Genomic DNA, 23,079 nt, shown 5'->3' on the forward strand with positions numbered 1-23,079 from the left:
TTTTAAAATAGTTTTAACATTCTATGCACTCAAACAATTTGTCTCTGACAATGTCCTCATGAAAAGCAGAGCCTAGGGACAAAGATAACAAAAGGTCCAAAGGTCAAAAACTGAATGTCCAGTTAGCATCCCCAGAAAATTTAGGACTGGTGATGAATTTCATGAAGATCCCTCAGCTGCCACAACCCTGCTTCTATACACACAAAAGTAGTTTTCCAGGATGAAATTTCAAAGTGTGAAGCCAGAGGTTTTTACCAAGTCTTCTGGAAAACGCAGGTTTTCAGCTGATGTGACTGCGAGTGGAGAAAAGGAAAGAGGAGGCACGTATTCCAAAAGCTGATGAATGTTCTGAGAGTCTTTGTCCAGAATCAGAAAGACTTCTGCTGAAAAACTCCCCATAATAACTCTGGAGATGTCGCTTCTGTTCATACATATGTGATTGATGATAAAACTGCGCACTTTGGACAATAACCACTCTGTAATAACCATGTGACTGTGTGAAGGCTAAGACAATAAAAACATGAATGATATCTGTACTGATACATGAAAGATAATTAAACTCCTGGAGGATTGTGTCCCAGCACTGTTCCAAGTGGCACCTTCACATTTAGGGAGACCGTCTGTGTCATATTTGGTTTTGGAAAGGAGCAGTGCCTGTGCAGAGAGTGCAGGATGTTTGCACACTTCTGAAAATCACCTGCTTCTGTCAGATGGTTTCAATTATAAAGAGTTTGTGCTAGGGAGCACTTCTTCAAAGATTTGTCTTCTTGTGCCTTAGAAAGATTGTGTCTATGTGGTCTCTCCAGTTATTGCAGCCTCCTTCAACTGGACATGCATGGTGTCAGGTTAACTGGTGATTCTAAACTGGACGTGAACTCTGTGTGTGTGTGTGTGTGTGTGTGTGTGTGTGTGTGTGTGTGTGTGTGTGTGTGTGTGTGTGTGTCCATCCATCCAGGGTGTACCGCCTCACAATATAACAGCTGGGATAGGCTCCAGCTCAACCATGACTGTGACTTGGACATGTGGAAACGGATGGTTGGACGGATGGATGGACTAGCTAAGAATAGCTAAACTGACTTGAACATGAAAAGTGAAACTAAATTAAAGCTGAGACTTGCTAACATGTGGTACCAGTTATTTCATTTAAAACTGAATGTGAGAATGAGCATAGCCTGAAGAACAAAAAATGTAAGTGTCTAGACTGTTTATGCAGGATTCATTGCATATAAAATGAAAGTAATGCTGAAAGAAAATGAAAGCTACTTTCCTCACCATGAACTGGTACACCTGTGTTTCTCCTTTAGGCCCTGCTGCTTTGCCTTACACACTCACACCTCCCACCAAAACTTTATTTTTTGTTAAATCCAACTGTAAGTGATTCGATGTTGTCTGGACTGCAACAAATGAGCTGGCAGCCACAGGCACCTTTAATAAAGGGAAGCAGAAGCTGAGGGCCAGAAAGCTCTTAGCACTTGGAAAGACACTGGACTCACCTGGGAGAAAATATGCCAGAGGAGCTGGAAAAACACCACTTAATTCCACTCTCCAGGGGCTGCAGTGGGCCAAATGGGATGCACATTGAAAAGACTGAACCAGAGATTTTTTTTTTTAAAACATATCCTGCTGTTTGCTATGACGTTATTGCCTGAATACTGTTGTCTATCACCAAACCCTAAGTAGCTTTTATCTAACATTTTGCCACAAATCACTAATTTTCCAATATTTGCTAAATTGACCACATTAGGGCTAAAAAATTGATTACATGGACTAACCTCACCTCTTAATCTTTGTGTTTTGGTGTTTTCTGTCCCATTGCAACAGGTGTATAAAACTAAGCATCAAACCATACAGTCTGCCTCTACTAAAAATTATAAAAGAATGGATTCTTCTAAAGAGGTGAATGAGTTTGAGTGTTGTACTACGCGTTACTCTTAATCTGTTCATCCCTCTGTGATCAGCTGTAGGTGGAAACAACCATCAAATGCTTGATATTTACCAGAGAGCCTCATGTCGCAGTTACAAACGTTCTAAATGTTGCAATCTTTGATTATTGTTGCACATGTTCAGAATTATTTCGTTTCATTACTCATCCAAGTGGCTTCTTCAGTCTCAGCTGATTGCAGGTTTCTCCAACCTTATAAACAGAACATCACATCATGAAGGCCCTGAGTAAATGTGGTTATCTCAGCTGGACTTTTGTCAGCCTATCAAATTGCTGCCATGAGCTTGGTGTCCACATTCTCACCTACAAAATGTTCAAATCAAACTGTTTAAATCTGCATTTCATCCTTTTATAAATCATTTAGCAAATCTTATCAACGCCTTCATGTGCTGTAACCACAGCGCTGTGACACTGCTGTCACAGCAGTAACAAGACTGGCCTACCGCAAATGTTTTGAACCTTCATCACCACAATAATTAGTGTGTAGCCCCAGTGGATGGAAAAATAAAATCACAAATTATTTACATCATTTCTATGTACAATATTATTACTATAGGGAAGAACCATGAACTGCAGCCAGTGAGGCTGAGACATTCACACAGATGGATGACAGACTGGGCTGATGTCCCAGTGAACATTTTTCTGCTGATTAGCTTGTGAAAAGTCTTGAGGCAGCTAAGTTATAACCAGATAGCATTTGACTGAAAATAAAGTTTATTCCACTGGGATTATTCTAAAGAGGTAATAAATTCTCCAGAACACAAGAGAATCCAAAATGGCAGGAGATGTTTAAACTTTGTAGAGCTTTAAAGTTTCTATTTTCCTCTGTTTACATGAAACTTGCTGATAAATGCATCATCAAGTTGCATCTTCTGGACATGAGATCTCAGTTAACTGGCATGAGTATAAAAACAGTATAAACACATCCACAGTTTAGGGAATCAGCGCTCGTCCCTCAACATCTATCTCATGAGGTAAGTATGATAAACAAGACGAGCATGATTTATTCGGTCTCAGTTCTTGAAGCTCACTATGGTGTGCAAGTAACTTTCATCTAGGCTCTGCCCTGCACACTGTTGCTGGAATGAGAAAGACAGAGAAAGGAAGCGCTTGAACTTTAAGGGGAGGACGAAGCAAGCTTGGACAAGCATGTGAGCTCATAGCAAATGTTACGACTGTAAACATGTTTGTGCCTGGTGCTGCCTTTTGGAGCATTTTTAATGCTCTGTGCAGTTTTGGTGTGTGAAGTTCTACTTTATTATTGGCCTGTTATTGAGCATGAGGTAGCCAATATTAGTTTCTACCAATGCATCATCCTAATCAAGTTTACTCACATTACATGATAACTGAGCACGCCACCATTCTCAACTAAATAGGCACACTTCTGGTTGCCAAAAATGGCAATTTTATCAAACAAAACAGCAAATGGTGCGTATTAAAAGTGACAGATGGACTGGTGCAGTAGTTACAGTACTGTGGATGCTATACTGGTCTCCTGTGGTGAGAGCTGGGCATGAAAGTGAAGCTGTTGATTTACTGTTTGATCTGCATTCAAACCCATAACTACAGCCACAAGCTGCACGTAGTGCCCGAAATGGAGTGTGACAACTCTAAAATCGTTGAAAGATTTAGCAACTGCAGAAGACCCATTTTGATGGATGCCTTTTTAACATATAAGAAAGCATGCAAGTTAGCTGCCACGTTAACTCTCATTTCTCTCAATCCTATGGTGGGAAGTGGTCTGATCACAGTAGGCAGAGACAGCATACCCACAATATGCCCAGATTCTATGTGTGGGACCCACATGTGGCCACACATGCATATTAGTGTATTACCACCACTAATTGATATTGAGTGAGCAGTAGATTATTGCTTAAAAAAAGCTAGTTTTATCCACTCCCTTATTCACATTATATTACACCAGATACTCTTCCTGACACAACCCTCAAGTGATTTAAGGCTCCTCCCAAGGACAAACCTTGCTCTTTTGCTTCATAGTCAGACATGTAAGGACAGGACAGGTTCCATAGGGAATCACCTGTCCTAACAAACAAACAAACAAACAAACAAACAAACAAACAAAAACACAATTCAAATCCTATCCCACTAGTCAGTCTACAGTCGTTTGCAGTTCACTTCCAAAGTTCTTTTGCAACAAGATAAGATCCAATTTAACTTCCATTTTATTGAGGTTATAAATCAGTCACCTTCTCTCAGCTTCATATATGTTCTGTGGTTTCACCAGAATATTTCCCTGTATGCTGGTTCCCTATTATAAATACAGCATACACACACATACAGGTATGGATGAATTGTGGGACTGTATGGGCAGGGCAAACCAACACTTATCCCACACAGGCCCTAAGTGAGCGTCCGGACATAGGTCTTACAGCAGATGAGTTTTCTCTATATAAAACCCATATAGAAGCCCCTACCAGCTGGGTGCAGGCACACCCAACTGAGGCCCATGTGGGATAAATGTAGGTTTGGCCTGCCCAAACAACCCCACAGTTCATCCACAGCTACCCAGTGTGGGCCCGCATGGACATGTTTGCTAGCCAATCATATGATTACTGGATTATTTAAGTAATATTCATCTCCTTTATATCTCCACTTCAGCCTCTTCAGTGCATCCCCAACCCCTCTTGAAGTTTTTCACTTTTACCACTTTTTGGTTATTGGTTACTGGCTCCAATACTAATGTCAAAGACTGGAAACATTCACCTAAAGTTATATTTATCCAATAGCCAGAAGGGAGTTCAGGCATCACTGTTAATCCATCCCAGTGCAAAAAAGAAAACCATCCTTCCGGGTCATTCACAGTTAACAGTCTGAGGCTCTTTTTCCGTGAGCTGGTGTTACTCCAGTCATACTAATTTGTTCAGCTGCGTCAGACAGGAATTCAGTGAGTTCGACTCCCCATGTTTATTCATGTGTCGCAGCCAGATACACTCATCTGCTTCTTGTAAGCACTCAGGCGGGTTAAGACACAGTCTGCTGGCTCTGTGAAACACCAAACAACACCCATGCCATGTGCTCTGTTACACAGGAGCAGTTCATGACATTCTCCAGTTTTAATCTAACTGTCTACACTAATCTTGAGGTCATTAACGCTACCTTTGGTTTTACCGTTCCCTTTTGGTTTGATTTTTTTCTCTGTATTTTGTAAATGTTGTTATGATCTGTGTAAATGTGCTTATCCATATCTTAAAAGTTGGTGGTCAAAAATCTAAATTCAAGATCACATCGCAAAAGATGTCCTTAGCTTTAATTAAAACCACCAAACATCAGATACCCATGGAGATTATTCAGGGATAAATCTGGTCAGCCAGTCATGGACTTTAAAACCTTTTGTCTCTAAATTTAGTTGAAAAGCTAAAGATGAAAAACATCAGTCTTTAAGTCCACCTAATTTCAACCATTCACCAATTAATATCACAGATTTTGCCTTTTTTTGGCCATTCATCAATAACTTTTATCAATTCATCATCAGCTGATATAGCTAACCGCTGTCTGGTCACAGTTGGCTGAATGAGACTAAGGCTGCTCTCTGATTGGTTTCTTCCATATCTACTATTAACTTGATGTTTCAGCAGCTTTTACTTGACTATGCTGTAGAAGAGTCCAGTTCTAGCGGAGATACAATAAATAACTTTTGTTGGTGTGTTGGTTACAGCTAGCACCCGAAGCACTGTATATGATACTGACTGTATATGATACTGACTGTATATGATACTGACTGTATATGATACTGACTGTATATGATACTGACTGTATATGATACTGACTATCTTTCAGATTTGTAAAATCTTTCTGTTGATACCAAGACGTGTCTCAGACATAGTGTTAGTTATCATCCGTTTATGGTCACAACAGCAGTTGCCTCAAGGCACTTTTTATTGTAAGGTAAAGATCCCACATTATGCAAAATAACATTATTAGATTTGCATAGTACATTTGTTCTAAGCTCCTTAGGCTGTGCACAGTGCTCTTTCATGTTGATATTTCCACCCAGTGACGCAAACGCAATCTGTCCAGTGCTGATTAAAAAGTTAGACAAGGTACTGGTGACAATGTGCCACTCTCATCAACTGTGTAACTGTTCTTTTTTGACATCACACATCAGCAGTTAATGACAAATAAATCACCAGAATTATTTAAGAAAATACACAACTGGAAAAATTTGGATTTGTGCATTGCTGGTCAAAAACTGCCATTAGAAAAATATATGACTGTTTAGCTATGTTCACCATGTACGTTTGTCATGAGAGTCATAAGGGACAGTAAAATTATCATCCTTAAAATCAGCATAATCATGTTAAAATACAGCAGACTCTTTTCATTACGGCACAATAATTTCACACCTGTGTACTGTTGTGAAGGAACGTGGTGATAAAATGCAAAAGATTTTCATGTCAACAACATGTTTTTCCACCAGCAGCTCTAATATGCCAGATTTGAGGCTTGTTAGTAGTAATACCACCCATCGAGATTGGTGATGTGCGCAACCAACAAAAGCCAGGATCACTTACCCACTCTGAAGTTGGGTGCTGTCAGGGTATCTGTGGCATGACCATTCTCACTGATGATGGTGGTGGTGTTTCCCCGCTCACAGTTGTTGTGACACCTGCCACCTATGCAGGTCAGTTTGCAGACAGTGGGCGTGAAGACCACCTTGATTCTTCCCGTATGGTTGCCTGCTGCCGCCAAAAATATGGCACAAAGCAAGACAAGAGGGAGGGAGAGCAGAGGAACTTCGGTTATTCTTTGAGCCACTGGAAGTGAAATTACTTTCATGTTGAAGCTTGTCTCAATCATCTGCTAAGGCTTCAGTCAAAACAACGACTAAAAAAAACAAAAAAACAAAAAATACAGCTACTATGTAATTTTCAATTTCTCAAAAACTTGTGTCTCGGCCCAACACTTCAAACTGCCTGCCTATCTATTCCTCCTCCTTCTCCAGTGCTCCTAGATCCAGGGGCGCCTCTGAAATATGAGCAGGAATAAAGAAAAAAAAATTGTGGGAGCGGGAGAAGTCAGCAAACAAAACTCTGGGATTCCTTCCAATTCGTCATCAGAAGTCTCTGAGAGGTGGATATCGGCATATCTTCCAAAACAGACAAACAGCAATTATGCCACCTTCAGCTCCAGTACAAGCATTCCTTGTGCTTCGCCTTTCTTTTCCTTCTCTCTTTCCCCTTGATTTTTACTCTTAAGGAACACTAGCACCTCAAATAAACAGCAAAATCTCCAAAAATACTTTACTATGAAGGCACCAAATCCGTAAAAAAGTTGCCCCAGTCTTACAGAGGAATGAAAGAAAAAAGCTTATCTCCCCATTCCTAAGTTCGCTAAATATTCCTTCTCCACCCTCATGAAATCCAGCCCTCAGTTATTACTGACAGGAAAAAAAGAAGGCTTCAAAGTACACAGCATGTGTAACCTACTGTTTAACACATACACCTCTTTAGTTACATGAAGCTTTTTTTCTTTAATCCATTCAATTTTCTTCGTCCCCCCACCCACCCACCCACACACACACCCACCCACACACACACACACCCACACCCACACACACAGACCCACACACACACCCACACACACAGACCCACACACACACCCACACACACAGACCCACACACACACACACACTCTTTTAATATCTCTTCCCTATGCAGTGGTTCTTGGCATCCCTGTGTCAGGTCCAAACCCCTGTCTCCAGCACTCAGTGCTTTGTCTAAGACTGTCAGCTGTTCATGCCAGCGAGTGCAGACTCGTGGAGTAAATCCAAGGAGCTGAAAAAGAGGAATCTTTTTTTTAAAACCCGAGAGCAGTGAAAACCACTGGATAAAACGCCCCAGGCTACCTAAACATTCACTAATAGGTGCAAAAATTAACTATTAAACAGGGACTTAATGTGATGTAGCGGTTACTACCCAAAGCCAATGGAAACTGGTTTTAAAAATAGTGCCAGGAGTATATATAGACGTCCAAAATTTAAAGTCCACACATGGTTTGTCCAATTCCCCTTGGAGGGAAGATTATTTCCAAAAGGAAATAAACAAGGAAAGGAGAATGGCAAAGTAACTGTGGGCAGGGGGAATGTGGGACTTCGCTTCACTAAAGGAACAAAAATATAAACAAAAGGTTCCAAAACATCCACCTGGAAACCTCCAATCTGCAAACAATTTTGAAGCTTTTTTAAAACAAACCTTCGTCTAAAGAAAATCAAACGTTAAGGTTTACTGAGCCACTGTGCTGATATATAGTATTCACCCAATTTTGTCTTTATTTTGGCTTTTTTTTTTTTTTTTTTTTTTTTTCCTACACCATATTGCTCAGAAGAAGAGTCAAATTCAAATCAGTTCAATTGTCACCACAAGACGCTTTATATTTTAAGGTAGACCCTACAATAATACATACAGAGAAACCCAACAATATTATGACCCCCTATGAGCAAGCACTTTGGCGACAGTGGGAAGAAAAAACTCCCTTTTAACAGGAAGAAACCTCCGGCAGAACCAGGCTCAGGGAGGGGAAAATGCAAATGCATCAGTTTCCCTCTTTAAATGAGAACATAAAGAGAGTCTGCTGCTGAAGATAACCTGGATAAAAAATTCAAAAGGTTGAAAGCTATGGCGTTATTTTTGTGCCACTATTCTGAGCGCACGTAAAAAAGATTTGAGCGCACGTAAAAAAATTCGCAAGTGCAAGTGTTGCATTTTGAGGAGAAATTTATTTTGAGCAAAGAAAAGCTAAATTTGAGTGAACAAAATTCATTGCTGCGTGCAAAAAATGTATTTCAGTGTTTGCTATTATCCACACACACAACAGCAGCCGCTCTCGCTCAGTTTTTGCATTTGCGCAATGTGTCGCTCGCGCTCTAAACATTTCTGCCCGTGCACGTATAAACCATTATATTTGTGCCACAAAACCAGCAAATCACAGACTTGGATGCAAAAAATCTGATTGGCTGTTTTGGTCTCCAATCAGCTTGAAATGACGAAATGCAATATCCCAGAATCCATTTCATCCAAAACTCAAACGAGGCAGTGGCGGAGTTTGAAATATTACTCTTTCTGGGTCACAAAATAAACTTTTAAGATATTTTCATGCGAGAATGGTGCTGCGTAAACTTCAAATATCTGCTTGATTTATCAAGACATCACATATTTGCATAAGTGCTCTAATGTTTTTGGAGATGCCTGTTACCCACCAGCTGACCAGGTGGTCACTCGGGTTAAACATAATATATAAGGCTGAACTGACAAAAGATCGTCCCAACTACACCGCCAGGTATTATAGGAAAAAACATAAAGCCTAAAACAAACGCTGTTGTGACAGTGATGTACACTGTCTTGTATATATTTATGATTTGTATCATCTTCATGTTTCCCTCTCACCACATATCCAAACCGATATCATGACCAGCAGCTTTTACAGCTGTGGCTCCAGCAAACATCAGCTGATACTAGAAAGTAATATTAAATAAATTCTAACAACAGCTTTTCAAGCTTGAACGTCATTTTATTTCATTTCATTGCATTTATTTATTTCACACTTGGTACAACAGTTTCCACAGTTAGTTCTTTCAGACAAACCAACCACACTTTCTATCAGTAAAGCACTGCAACCATGTGTGAAAAGGAGCAGGAAGAAGAAAATATTCTTATTAAACCCTGCCCCCTATCTACAATCCAACTTATATTGCAAGTGGGCACCAAAAATCAAGGAACAAACTAACATTAACATTTATCTCCGGTCCTAACTCAAACCAAACAACAAATTTACAATCAGAATATACCACCCCACATAGTAACAAGGAGAAAAGATAAGTAAATAAAATAAATGAGGCAAAAAAATAATGGATCCTTTTTCAATTAACTCCAATTTCATTCACATTCTTCATGTTGAGTTATTGTTTTAGACATGTAACACTTTTTAAAACAATGCAAATTTATACAAGTCTTTAAATTATAATGAAGAGAGTTCCACAGTCGTATACCCCTAACCGTTGCACTCATTAATCTTTGTGTAGTCCTAGCTAGCTGATGCTTAATATAAAATTTCCTTCTGCTGTCTTCTCCCCCCGAACACATTAAAAATACTCTTTGTAACTTAAAAGGCAAAATATTATTTTTAGCCTTAAACATAATTAATAGTATGTGTAGTTTCACTAAATCTCCTAATTTTAATTTATTTATTTATTTTTATGTTCTCTATATTTAACGTTATGAATCCTTCGTATAACTTCCTTCTGTAATAAGTTTAGAGGTTTTTTAGTATTCTCATATGTATTCCCCCAAACTTCGACACAGTAACTAAAGTATGAGGAAAACAATGAAAAATATAAAATGCGCATTGTTTTGTAGTCTAATAAATCTCTTACATTTCCCAAAATATAAATGTTTTTAACCATCTTCTTTCTAATATACTCAATATGAGATTTCCACATCAAATTTTCATCTACTATTACACCCCAAAAGTGAAATTCAGTAACTCTTTCAATCAATTCTCCATTAATTAATTGACATAATGACTTCTTCCTCCTTTTCACAATTGCCAAATATCATGAATTTCGTTTTTGTCAGATTCAAAGATAATTTATTTACATCAAACCATTTTTTTAATCTCAGAAATCCTATTTTCAACCAAATCTTTCAAATTCTCTCCAGAGCAATAAAAATTTGTGTCATCTGCAAATAAAATAAAATTTAACCTTTTTGATACGTCACAGATATCATTAATATATAAATTAAAAAGTTTAGGTCCCAAAATAGAACCTTGAGGAACGCCACATACAATCTTCAATCTTTCAGAGGTATTGCCGAGATAATGTACATATTGCGACCTATTGAACGTGCTGCTGTTGTTTAGCGCAACATCCGCTGGTTTCCTCTTTCTGGTGCAAAGTGGGCGATAAACAAACAAGAGAGACAATCAGCTGATCATTGATCAGTTTCATGATTGAAGTAGCAACAGGAGAGGGAGGGGGGAGAATGAGAGAAGAAGAGGGTTTTTGTTGATCGTGTCGAGCATATGGAAACAGAGGTAAAGGAGCATCTCTTACACAACACAGACATAATCATCTTGAAGAGAGAAAAGGTTCAGGGCGTGATTCATCCGGGCAACAAAGAAGCTGTGGCATAGCAGAGAGGAATGAGCGAGTACAGAAAGGGGGATAGTTGTTTTTCTTTCTGATGTTTTCCTTTAAGGCACAGAGGCTTTATGTGAGCCATCAAAGGGCATACAACTGTAGAGGCTTCAAAAGAAAAGTCAGGGTTCATGGAACGCATTTTTAGAGTCATCTGCAATGTTTTTGCAAACAAATGGTAAATGGCCTGCATTTGTATAGTGCTTTTCTAGTCCCTAAGGACCCCAAAGCGCTTCACACTACATTCAGTCATTCACCCACACATTCACGCACTGGCGATGGCAAGCTACATTGTAGCCACAGCTGCCCTGGGGCGCACTGACAGAGGCGAGGCTGCCACCAGGCCCTCTGACCACCTGGGTCAAACATGGGGTTAGTATCTTGCCCAAGGATATTTGGCAGCCAAGAGGCAGCCTGGGATCGAACCACCGACTTTCTGATTAGTGGCTGACCTGCTCTGCCACCTGAGCTACAGCCACCCACAAGGAACAGTAATTATTTAAAAAGAATTAATACGTACACCGATGAGCCAAACCATTAAGACCCACTGAAAGCTGAAAATTAAGGTCTGCAAAGTTGTGAGACGGAACTGCTGCCATGAAGCTCAATTGTTTCGGCACATCTGACGGCACATCCATCTAAATCCTGGTGCAGGTTTATATTCTGGGTAAGTCTATGGGAAAATGGCCCCCAGCTGCCTTGTTCTATGACCTCAATAAACACGTTCCTGGTCAGTTTTAGGGTCTCAGCCACTAGTGTCAAGTTTTAAATACAACATGATGTTCATTTTGCACATTAGTGACCCCAAGTAGAATAAAGACAAGTGGATGGATGGATAACACTGGCAAACATGTCATGTAGTTACATCTATATAGGGCTTCTTAAGTCTTCTTTCTTCTTCTTCTTTTGTCCCTAGCTGGCAGTTGGCGGGGGAGGTCATCCATGAAGCCAATACGTCGCTGTGGGTGTCGTAGGGTTTCCGTCTTGGTCAACGATGTACACCCATCGTGGGAGCAACCATCATGGCAGGCGATGGTTGCTCATGCTGCAGACGTGGCCAAACCATTGCAGTCATCGCTTCTAGATCAGCTCTTCCATCTCTAGTCTTACTCACTCAAAGTCACAAACATGACAGCAGGATGCAGGAGAGCACAGGGGAACTAGAAAAGACTGTCTCAAGCATTAGTGATGGGATTTCCGGCTCTTTTTAGAGAGCCGGCTCTTTTGGCTCGGCTCACTAAAAAGAGCCGGCTCTTTCAGCTCCAAACCGGCCCTTTAGGTTGTTTTGTTGCTTTAATTAATTTATTATTATCAATAATATAAAATTATGCACAAAAGGAATTACTAATGTAAAAAAAGTGGTTTTATTTATATATGTTTATATATAAATATATGTGGTGGCCCCTAGAGACAAAACACGTACAAACTCCAAAACATATTTCTAGCGTTAACTGAACTTCAAAACAGAGCTACTAGATCACTTAAATTACACAAGTGATCTAAATTGTATTGTTTGTGTATAAATACACAAACAATACATATGTGTATTGTTTGTGTATTTATACACAAGCACTCACATATATTCAAATAATTTAAAAAAATGTTCATTTACCTTTTACTACCACACACCAAATCCGGTCGTTGGTACTTGCTGGCTTGTGTAGCCACTAGGTAACAAAAGCTCAACACTGCGCCTAGCATCCTGGAGCACTTGTGTTGTGTTTTGTACGTGTGTCTGAGTTTTTACGTGTTTCAGAGTTCGTACGTGTTTTGAAGTTTGTATGTGCTTTGTCTCTAGGGGCCACCGTAAATATACTTTTATTTATTCACTCCACATAAAATGTAATAAATAAATCATATAATACAAAAACCAACTAGTCACAGTTCAACTTTTAACTTTTAAGTAACTTTTAAATTTTCAGCTTTTTCCTTTTAAACAAATTTAAAATGAAACAACACAAAACGCTGCAAACCACAACACAATTAAATATAAATTAAAATATGAAAACAAAAAGAAGATGCACAGTCTCTGTCATATGGGCCTGCATGAATAAACTTTCTGAATCCTTTATCATCTGCAACTGAAAATAGTTGTGGATGATTACTATACCTTTCTAATGTGACGTTGTTGTCCCTGGCTCTCTTTCTCTCTCTTTCCCTCCCGCTCTGTTCCTGTGCTCCTGCAAGTGTAACTACTGCCCCTCCCCCCTCTGCCCAGCGCAAAGCACAAGGCTGAGTGAAGCGGGAAAAAAGTGCGAGAGAGAGGGTGAGAGAAGGAAAAAAAAAAAACCCCCACGGCTCACGATAAGGAGCCGGCTCGTGTCGTTCACGTCACAGATCCGGCTCTAAGAGCAATTTCGTTCGCGACCGACACATCACTATCAAGCATACATCCTGATACCTTAACTTCTATTATGCCACTTATTAGACAGTTAGTGTTTTTTAAGTTGTTTTAGGTGGGAGTGACACATTTTTACAAAATGTTCAAATGGGAACATGACCGAGTGAATTGAGGTACTTCATTTTTAGGTCCCACGACTTGTTTATTTCAAGATTTTTAAAAGGGGCTTCGTTACAACACTAATGTCAAAACTCAGGTAATTCTTGCATAAAAGAACAACTTTATTTAGATAACATATTTTAACTTGCACCCTAAATTGACATCATTAGCAAAGATCTGACCAAGTACAGCTGAGGAGGTGGCAAAGAATTTTGTAGGGAAAACATTTGGGATTTTATAATGCAAACATATATTTTGCAAAGGCATGAGTGTAGACTGTGCAGTCTTTATATTTGTGGTTAGAGTCCTTCATGAAGCTGATGAAGTTAGTCTTAATTGTAGGAACTGGTCCTACAATTAAGCTGACCTAAGATCAACAGTTCCAGAAATCCCTACTCTGATTGTATACTATTTGTGGCATGCTTCTTTGGTCACTGTGGTGATGGTGAGGTGATCCTCCCTGACCAAACCTTCAGTCATGACCCACACTGCTAACACTTGTCTGAGGTTGCTTTGGCAGTGTGGGAGAGCTGAGGGATAGCTGAGGGGAGACGGAGAATAACTTTACCAGATGTCGCACCACAGCCAGTTGCTGACAGGCTGTCTGTCGCGTGGGACAGGGCTGACAGAGAGGCTGCAGGCTTCCTGTTTTAGAAGAGCAAACATGTCTGCTACTTTCAAAAAGTCTAGTGCTGACTGCATGCTGAGCAAAAACCAGCCATGGTATTCCCATTAAATTAGGCTCAGGGGTCTGCTATTTGTAGCTTTGCTGTGTTACACAGTAACTGGGGATATATGCTTCAGCAGGAGATCTACGTTACGCCTTAACCACAAACCACTCTGAAACCCTGCACCGTAACCCGACGTGCACTACCCAAGAAATGTGAGGTCGACAAAGCCCACACAGTTTTTTATCAATGATAAATTTATCAGTGAGAGAATAACAATCGTTGTCTCATTAATCACAATCAGAATACTTTATTATAAGGAATAATAATCATAGCATCAATAAGACTCACAAATATCACCAAGCTTCTGGAGGGGGACTGCTGAAACTATGACAACGGACATGAGGGAAGTACAAAGAAGTAAAAGAACTAACGGGACAAATGTGTTTGCCCCTAAAAAACCCAACAAATCAAAGACTGCAACGAGTGGTGACCCAGGAGGGGAAAAAAATCAATCAGTAATGTTTCTTTAATTGACAGATGCTATGACAAAATTGTCCTTTATATAAACACACAAACACTTAACCAAAAAAAGCCATCACATAAATAAATAATATGTTTACAAGTTGTGACAGCTGTCAACATGAGAATTGCTTTTCAGTCAAACTAATCAGTCATATTTTAATAATGTTTAACACAAGTTGTATGCAGGCAATGCATCCTTATTCTTGATTGCTACAGCTAGTACTCTCCCCTGCGGTCGCAGCAGATGGCCCCGCCCCTCCCTGAGCCTGGTTCTGCCGGAGGTTTCTTCGTGTTAAAAGGGAGTTTTTCCTTCCCACTGTCGCCAAGGTGCTTGCTCATAGCAGGTCATATGATTGTTGGGTTTTTCTCTGTATGTATTATTGTAGGGTCTACCTTAAAGTGCTTTGAGGCAACTGTTGTTGCGATTTGGCGCTGTATGAATTGAATTGAATTGATGTTAGGGTCATGTTAGCAGCATGCATGCTTTGACTGGCAGGGTGCGCCAACATGGGCAACTACAGCTGACAGCAGTGAGCTAGGTCTAACTTGCACTAGAGTAATTGAACTGGATCCCTCCTAACATATTTGTTGGTGCCTATTAGAGTGTTTTCAAATTGAATTGTCTGATCAATAACACAGTATGTCATCCTGTGAGGATGGAAATGAATTGAAATCTCCTGAAGTGGACTGTGTGTTCTGTGATTTTGGTGCCAGTTTATTTCTAATTATATTTATCTCTACTATTACTGGGGGGGAAACAAAATCAAAAATCATTCAGAAATCTTTCAGTTCATTAAATGAAAGTAAAACATTTGATATGGCGCGATCGTGGCTCAAGAGTTGGGAGTTCACCTTGTAATCGGAAGGTTGCCAGTTCGAGTCCCGGCTTAGACAGTCTCGGTCGTTGTGTCCTTGGGCAAGACACTTCGCCCGGTGGCGCCAGTGTCTGGCAGCCTCGCCTCTGTCAGGGTGGCTGTGGCTACAATGTAGCTTGCCATCACCTGTGTGTGAATGACTGGATGTGTAAAGTGCTTTGGGGTCCTTAGGGACTAGTAAAGCGCTATACAAATACTGGCGATTTAATAAATTATTGTCGAGTTATCTTAGTTATGTGTTTCAATAGATCTTACTTAAATCCTGTTCCATCTGGAAAAAACTGCACTGCCAAAACAAATCTTTTGAATTAGGGTCACAGGGTAACAATATACATTATATTTATAATGTGCTGACCATTACTTCCACCCCATAAAATGGCACAAAGCAATAAACTATAAAAAACTAATTAAACGCTGTGATTGCTCAGCACTTCATGTTCATGTATATCAGTTAAATTAAATAACTATCTGATCACAGAAAAAGTATAAATAACCCCAAGACAGACGGAGATCCAATTGTTAAAATTAAAAATGCCTTTACTAAAAAGGTATTTATATGCGTAACTGACAAGGAAAAAATATCCAAACATTTATACACATACAATCAAATATAAGACACACCTCGATTCTGTAGCAGTTATCTGACCCCTGATCAGTTTAGGGTTCTAATGATTTATATGAACAGTAATGCCAGATTACTCCAGCTAAAGCGTTATTCGGGTCCAGGTACATTACCACACCGGTCTGGACTTGAGGAGGGTTAAACCGGATAAGCATGGAGCCCATGGACACACAGAGATCTGCTATCCAGATAACACTGTGAGAGATGAATGAGCTGACTCTAAACCTCGTGTTGGAGCAAATTTCATCCCACAAGGGATTTGTAAAATTTATGATTGTAAATGGATTTGATGCTATATTCAGCTGCAAAATGCTATCAAACATAGTCCAAACACACAATTTACTTCAGATACTCTCGGTCTACTTTGAAGTAGACACTCACATCTATGTGGAGACTATAACTTTGTGGTTGTACCGTGTGGGAGATATCTGACACTATGTAGACAACCGACACAGGCCTGGAGTGTAATTTATAGAAGGTCATTACATTCTAGATTGTAATTATAAAAATGATGTGAGAATCTATTCTGTGTTATTTTTGTTATTTTAGCAACTCGTTTAAGTATGGTATTTGTGAAACCAGCAGCAGGCACATGTTGGCTCTATTATAAGCCCTCTTACATCTCATTCAGCAGATGAACAGGCAACGAACGGCACTTGAAATAACACTTGGTTTTGCCAAATATTTATTTAGAAGCCAAGTTTTAAAGAAAAACTCTCTCCCAGAAATGCACTGCAAAGAAATGTCAGGAAATTGCGGCCACTGCCCTCTGTCCTCTCATATGCGTCCGTGCCCCTTTTCCTTCACTGGTTTTTATGTCTGACACATTTTCTGGCATTTAGAAACTGCTAGCTGAAATTCAAATGAGCTGAGGAAATTATTTTGAAACCGGGTCTGGGTCATTGTGGCCATGCATAGGTCTGCTCAAGTCTGCAATGCTGCAAAGCCAAGCATCAACACTGCTCTGTCTGCTGACTTCCCCATTAATAACCTCAAGTCAGTCCAACCGGCTGCGGCCAGAGGCACAACCACTCGTGCCGTCTAAGGATCCTTTGAAAAATATTGGCTTATTCATAGATACATCCCAGTGAGTCTGATGTTGGAGTCCAGCCTTGAATTTATGACAAGCCACAATAACCAACCACGAGCTGCTGAATTATGGCTCTTGTTGATCTGTCAGATGTATTAGGGTCCGACTGCCAGCCAAAGTTGGTCCAAAAAAAGGATTTTTTTTTCTCTCTGAATGGTTTGGGAAGTTCAGAAATAATAAAAAAGCAAATGTCACGAAGGTATTGCACGATTGTTTCCAAGTTTACTAACTACTTCACGGTTTATCCAGAGACAGTACATGGTTTATTACTTTATGACATAGAAATACATTGTGTTTATTCTCCTCGTTGGATTTTGTTTAGGTCATTTTTAATAATAATAATAATAATGAAGCTGAAGTGAAACTGCTGTTCCTCTAAGTCCTGATAGACACTGTGAGGTAGCATAACATAAGCAGCAAGGAAAGTGATAGGAAGACAGCATCTGCAGACTGTTCAAGTTTCTTTTAAGTGTTCTTTATTTTCTGGCGTCACCTTTCAACAATTGTTTCGCAAAACATAAGACCCTCACAGTCAAAATCTCACCTGCTTTATACAGAATTTTACCCACAGCTGAAACTCATTAATCTCTACCGTTGAGAAAACAGGGTAGACTAAATAACACAGTCTAGACAAAGAAACAGGAATAAGATCATTCTTCCACTTAACAAACTCATTCACCCAACTAAACGGATTGAAAAGTCAATCTCGTCACAAAATCCGACTCATGAGGTAATTTTAAAGGAAATTAACAATTTGACACAAAAGAAACATCCCTTCATTTGGTTACACTCAACTGACATGATCAATGCATCATATCCTATATAAACAGGAAGTAACGGGGCGGCCTTTCCCATATACCAGTTTTACACATAAGACCTGCACAAAGGAACACACAATGGTACGTACAACCAAACTACATAAACAAATGAAAGATTCAAATCAACTAATAATTAAGTGGCATTTAGCTTTAAGAACATTTGCACAGATGTAATGAATGTAACCAATGCTATCCTAAACAGACCCGGGATAGTATGCAGAGCCAAGGTTACATGTGCTGTGTCTACACTAAAGCATTATGATTGACTAGAAGATAACAGAAGACATTATAACAATATATACAAGTGACAAATGGTACATGAATTCAGTCCTAGCCACTTTGTCACAGACTCCCATGCTGAAAAGCCAGACTTCAGCAATGAAATTAACACATTTACAAAGTGAGTTGAATGTTTTTATAACTCACTCACTTGAATTTCATTAAGGATAAACGGCATGTGGAAGTAGCTGGACCTTTCTATTGTGTTTGTGCTGTTTCATAATAAATAATCTGACAAATAATAAGGTCTGCTGAGCAGCACAAACCATCCAAGAAGTTTGTGTTTCAGTTTTTAGTGAAATGCTGAAGCTTTACTAAGCTGTTGTGCCGTTTGTGCACCCATACAGTTTACAGATGACAGCAAACAATATAGATACACATGACAATCTCAATATTATGCCGTGTGTAAAATATTGCAATACATTAAATCATAACCGTTTACAATTTTGCACCATCAGATTGTTATGAACTCACGGGCTAAGTGAGGAAATACAGTATATTAGATGTTTGGCACGCTGGCGTCCACTTTAAACTGTAAAGTGGGGATAATTTGTCAGGCAAGAAAGTTGAAAGGAGGATAGGTAGCAGATAGACTCAGCTGTAGGCAGCTTCCTTCCCCTCAAATCTACAGAGGCACTTGTTGTTTCAGCAAACTGACTGGTTCTCCCCAAATGACACAGTTATTTCATTCCATTCTCCAATTCGAACTCTTATACTCCCTCCCTTTGTCTGAAATTGCCCACAGAAAATGAGACTAATAATTCATTTTCGACAGCCCAGAGCAGCAAGCGATGCTTAAGTCTTTATGCCATTTACCGCTGGAGCTGCAATTTGAACAAATCCTTTTGCTGCCGAACTGCAAGCTGCACATTCTCTCCACATCCTCACAGTGTCAGACCCAATGTGATGGTTTCTGTGCGTGTATGTGCATAAAAATTACTTAATTATTATTAAGTGGTAACTTTGTAACAATGTATCAACAGGATTCTCAGTAGTTCTCCCATTAAGCAGTTTAATTTAGAAAACGGACACAGACATCATTAAAGTTACGTTTGAAATGTCTTGTGTATATTCATTCATGATTGTGGGTAATGTAGTAAATATTCTTACACTTCCCTTCACTTTTTCAGATAAGAAGAAAAAAAAAATCACACTAACTGAAAGTAGCCAAAGGAAGGCTATTATGTCACTATTGGTAGCACAGCTCTGTTTGGAGACCTCTATAAATATACATAGGAGGCACAAGATGTGGAGGGCAGAACAAAGCGGTATTAATAGTCAGATACACCATGAAATAAGTTGCTGGAGGTGAGTTACAAAGCAACTTGCAGATACACATCAAGTTGTCACAGCAGGAAAAAACAATTTACCTGAACATCGCACTGAATTAAGGTCAGCTAGATAACGTGCCATTGCACTGCAATAATACAAACATGCTACTCATCTTTGTGGATTATGCTGCTCAAGTATAGTTAAGTCACTATAAATTAAGGGTTTCAGAAATCAACACTCTCACCGACTAAAAAACACACTCTGTACCACAGTAAAACACTCATTAAGACAGAGAGAAGATGCATGAAAAGATGATTTTTAGGACTTACTCACCGTGGATAGGGTTGTGTCCCACTGTTAGGGGGATAGGCCTTTCAGGCTGGGTCTGGATGTGAGTCTGTGTGTGAGTGGTGTGCCTTTGGTAGTATTTGGGCTTTATAATATACTGCTGGCTCTGACCAGGGTGAACTGGCACAGGTCGAATTCTGAAGGAAAAGCAGAGCACAATCAAATGCAAGAAACAAATCAAATACAAAAAACACATTACAAAGACATGCATACACTAAAAATGACACTTTCATGTCTTTTGGATCAATATCAATTTTATATGTGAACAAGTCAGTTTTAATCATGCTCATAGCACTTTGTAGTTAACAGGAAAATGCCCCAACACTTTAAATCTGTGTTCACAGTAAGCGATTTCCTGTGACAGCTCACAGAAACCAGCTGCTGTCACAAAAGGGACTGGGATGCTGCCACCAGTGTCTGAAGGTTTTGGCCCATAGAGAGCACTGCAGCCTCATCTCTCTGCCCTCTGTGATTCACTGTGCATTGACCCTTTGGAAAATGTGATCTTTTCCCAACACTAAAATCTTCTGCTTCTTTGTAAAAAGAAATCTTCTTACCACTTCCTGAAATTATCACTTTGGTTTTAGGAGGTGATAATATTTAAGAGCATCTCTCTCATGACAAATTCTTTGAGTTCCTCCAGAACAGCATCATCCCCCATCGCTTCCACTTACTACCCTTTCCCTTTTCATCAGCCTTGTCCTCAAACCACTGAGATTAAAGCTTTTTTAATTCTGCTCAATGGACAGGTCGACGCTGCAGAGAATACGTCCCAAGGATGTGTCCTCTTAAGTACAGGGCAGTCAACTTGATTTCACTGACAAATGAAACAATTTTCCCCAGGAGTTGAACCCGTAGGACTATTATGATACCCTGACTGCACTATTAAGTGCAATTACTGGTTATGGGAAATATCCCTACAATTTAAGTACTGATTGCAGTTAATTTTGGTTAACACATTTTCTACAGGATCAACTGAGATGACACTCCGACTGTTCGTAAAGCACCATCATCAAGTTAAATTTTCTTCTAGTTAGTATCTCTGAGTGGATCAGCTCTACCCCCTCTGTGTCAGGGAGTCACCAAGACATTTATCAAATGTTAAGCCAAAGCAATGCAAGCAGACATGCACTAATCTTTTCCTCTTTTACAGCTCCATAAAGAATGTATACTTTATACTTTAAATCTCAGGGCCCTGTGGTATGGTGAACTCTTTTTAAGCCTTGTACTTAATAATAATAAAATAGAGATGGATCAAACTCTCACCACACTGACTAGCTGTCATATATGATTCCAGCTGAAAAAGTTGAAAAACATACAGGAACAGAGGTTTTCTGCAGATGATTATGAACATGTCCTAATACTATGGTGTGAGATACTGACTATTTACAATTTTTTCCACCTTGAAAGTAAGATTTCACAGTTTTTATATTAACAAAATACAACTGAAACAAAAACAATTCTAAAAGTGCTATTTTATACTATGCTATACTTCTCACCCAGAGCAGAGGCCCTGGTGGATCGATCCCCAGCTACCAAGCATCCGATTCATTCCAGTAAACCGGATTCACAGATTTGTTGACTTAACTGCAGGTTATCGCTGAGGGTGGCTGATTAGTGGCCAAAAAAATCAAAGTAAATTGTGATGCAAGCTAGAATCTTCAGAATATTTTTGGAATATTATTTACTTTCCAGACAACATATTGTAAATGAATGAGACAGACTGGAACCTAAAGCGATTTAGTGTCTGGGATCGCCCAGCATTCAGTCTATTGTACAGCTCTGGGATCCTGCCATGAAACAGTATTGTAAGGGCACTGTAAGCAAGTTCAAGTAAAAAAATAATACATCACAAAACACTAAATGCACCTATTGGTGCTAAAGTACAGGGTGATATTAGTGATATTAAAGCCCTGTTTGTGGCACATTAGTATATGTGAGGGGGCAAACTCCTCAAGATGGGTGGTAACCATGGTGACCATTTAGAAGTCGGCCATCTTGGATACAACTTTTGTTTTTTCAATAGGAAGAGGGCCATGTGACACATCAAACTTATTGGTAATGTCACAAGAAAAACAATGGTGTGCTTGGTTTCAACGTAACTTTATTCTTTCATGAGTTATTTACAAGTTTCTCTTTGTTCACAGCCATTGACATGTCGAAGAGGTTAACATGTGAGGAGCGGATCGAAATTGTGTTGATATCTGGTGAACGCAGTAACCGGGTCATTGCAGAAGATTTCAATGCAAGACACCCTACGAGACCACCCATCTCCAATGCTACAGTTAACAAACTGCTTGCTAAGTTTCGTGAAACTGGTTCAGTGTTGGATTTGCCAAAATGTGGACGCAAGAAAACTGTCACTAATGAAGAAACATCAGTGGCTGTCCTAGCTTCACTCAGCAAGAGCCCACAGCATAGCACTCGCCGCATGTCACTGGAGAGTGGCATTAGTCGAACATCCCTTCGGAGGATATTGGCTACTCACAAATGGCAGCCTTACAAACTCCAGCTGCTGCAGCATCTCAACGAGGATGACCCAGATCAGCGCACAGAATTTGCAGAATGGGCAAAACAAAAAGGTGTCCCGATCTGACCCCCTTAGACTTTCATCTTTGGGGTCATCTGAAGGCAATTGTCTATGGTGTGAAGATACGAGATGTGCAGCATCTGAAACTACGGATACTGGATGCCTGTGCTGGCATTTCTCCTGCGGTGTTGCTATCAGTGTGTGAAGAGTGGGAGAAGAGGGTTGCATTGACAATCCAACACAATGGGCAGCACATTGAACACATTTTATAAGTGGTCAGAAACTTGTAAATAACTCATGAAAGAATAAAGTTACATTGAAACCAAGCACACCATTGTTTTTCTTGTGACGTTACCAATAAGTTTGATGTGTCACATGGCCCTCTTCCTATTGAAAAAACAAAAGTTGTATCCAAGATGGCTGACTTCTAAATGGCCACCATGGTCACCACCCATC

At 39.7% G+C, this 23,079-nt stretch overlaps 1 protein-coding gene across 6 annotated transcripts in view; it reads right to left on the reverse strand.

Annotated features, from left to right (window-relative positions):
- The window catches only part of ltbp1 (latent transforming growth factor beta binding protein 1), a 132,054-nt gene that overhangs the window by 60,571 nt on the left and 48,404 nt on the right, over positions 1-23,079 (reverse strand). For 5 of the 6 annotated variants that reach the window (XM_012915746.5, XM_023154858.3, XM_023154857.3 and 2 more), the window contains exons 4-5: positions 20,079-20,230; positions 6,475-6,642 (exon numbers count right to left, since the gene is read on the reverse strand). In XM_012915746.5, the coding sequence (XP_012771200.1) occupies positions 6,475-6,642; positions 20,079-20,230 (320 nt within the window). The remainder of the gene's footprint in view (positions 1-6,474; positions 6,643-20,078; positions 20,231-23,079) is intronic. The other variant, XM_012915745.5, reaches the window with a different exon arrangement.

Source organism: Maylandia zebra, linkage group LG13, assembly GCF_041146795.1.
Source record: "Maylandia zebra isolate NMK-2024a linkage group LG13, Mzebra_GT3a, whole genome shotgun sequence".
Classification (NCBI taxonomy): domain Eukaryota; kingdom Metazoa; phylum Chordata; class Actinopteri; order Cichliformes; family Cichlidae; genus Maylandia; species Maylandia zebra.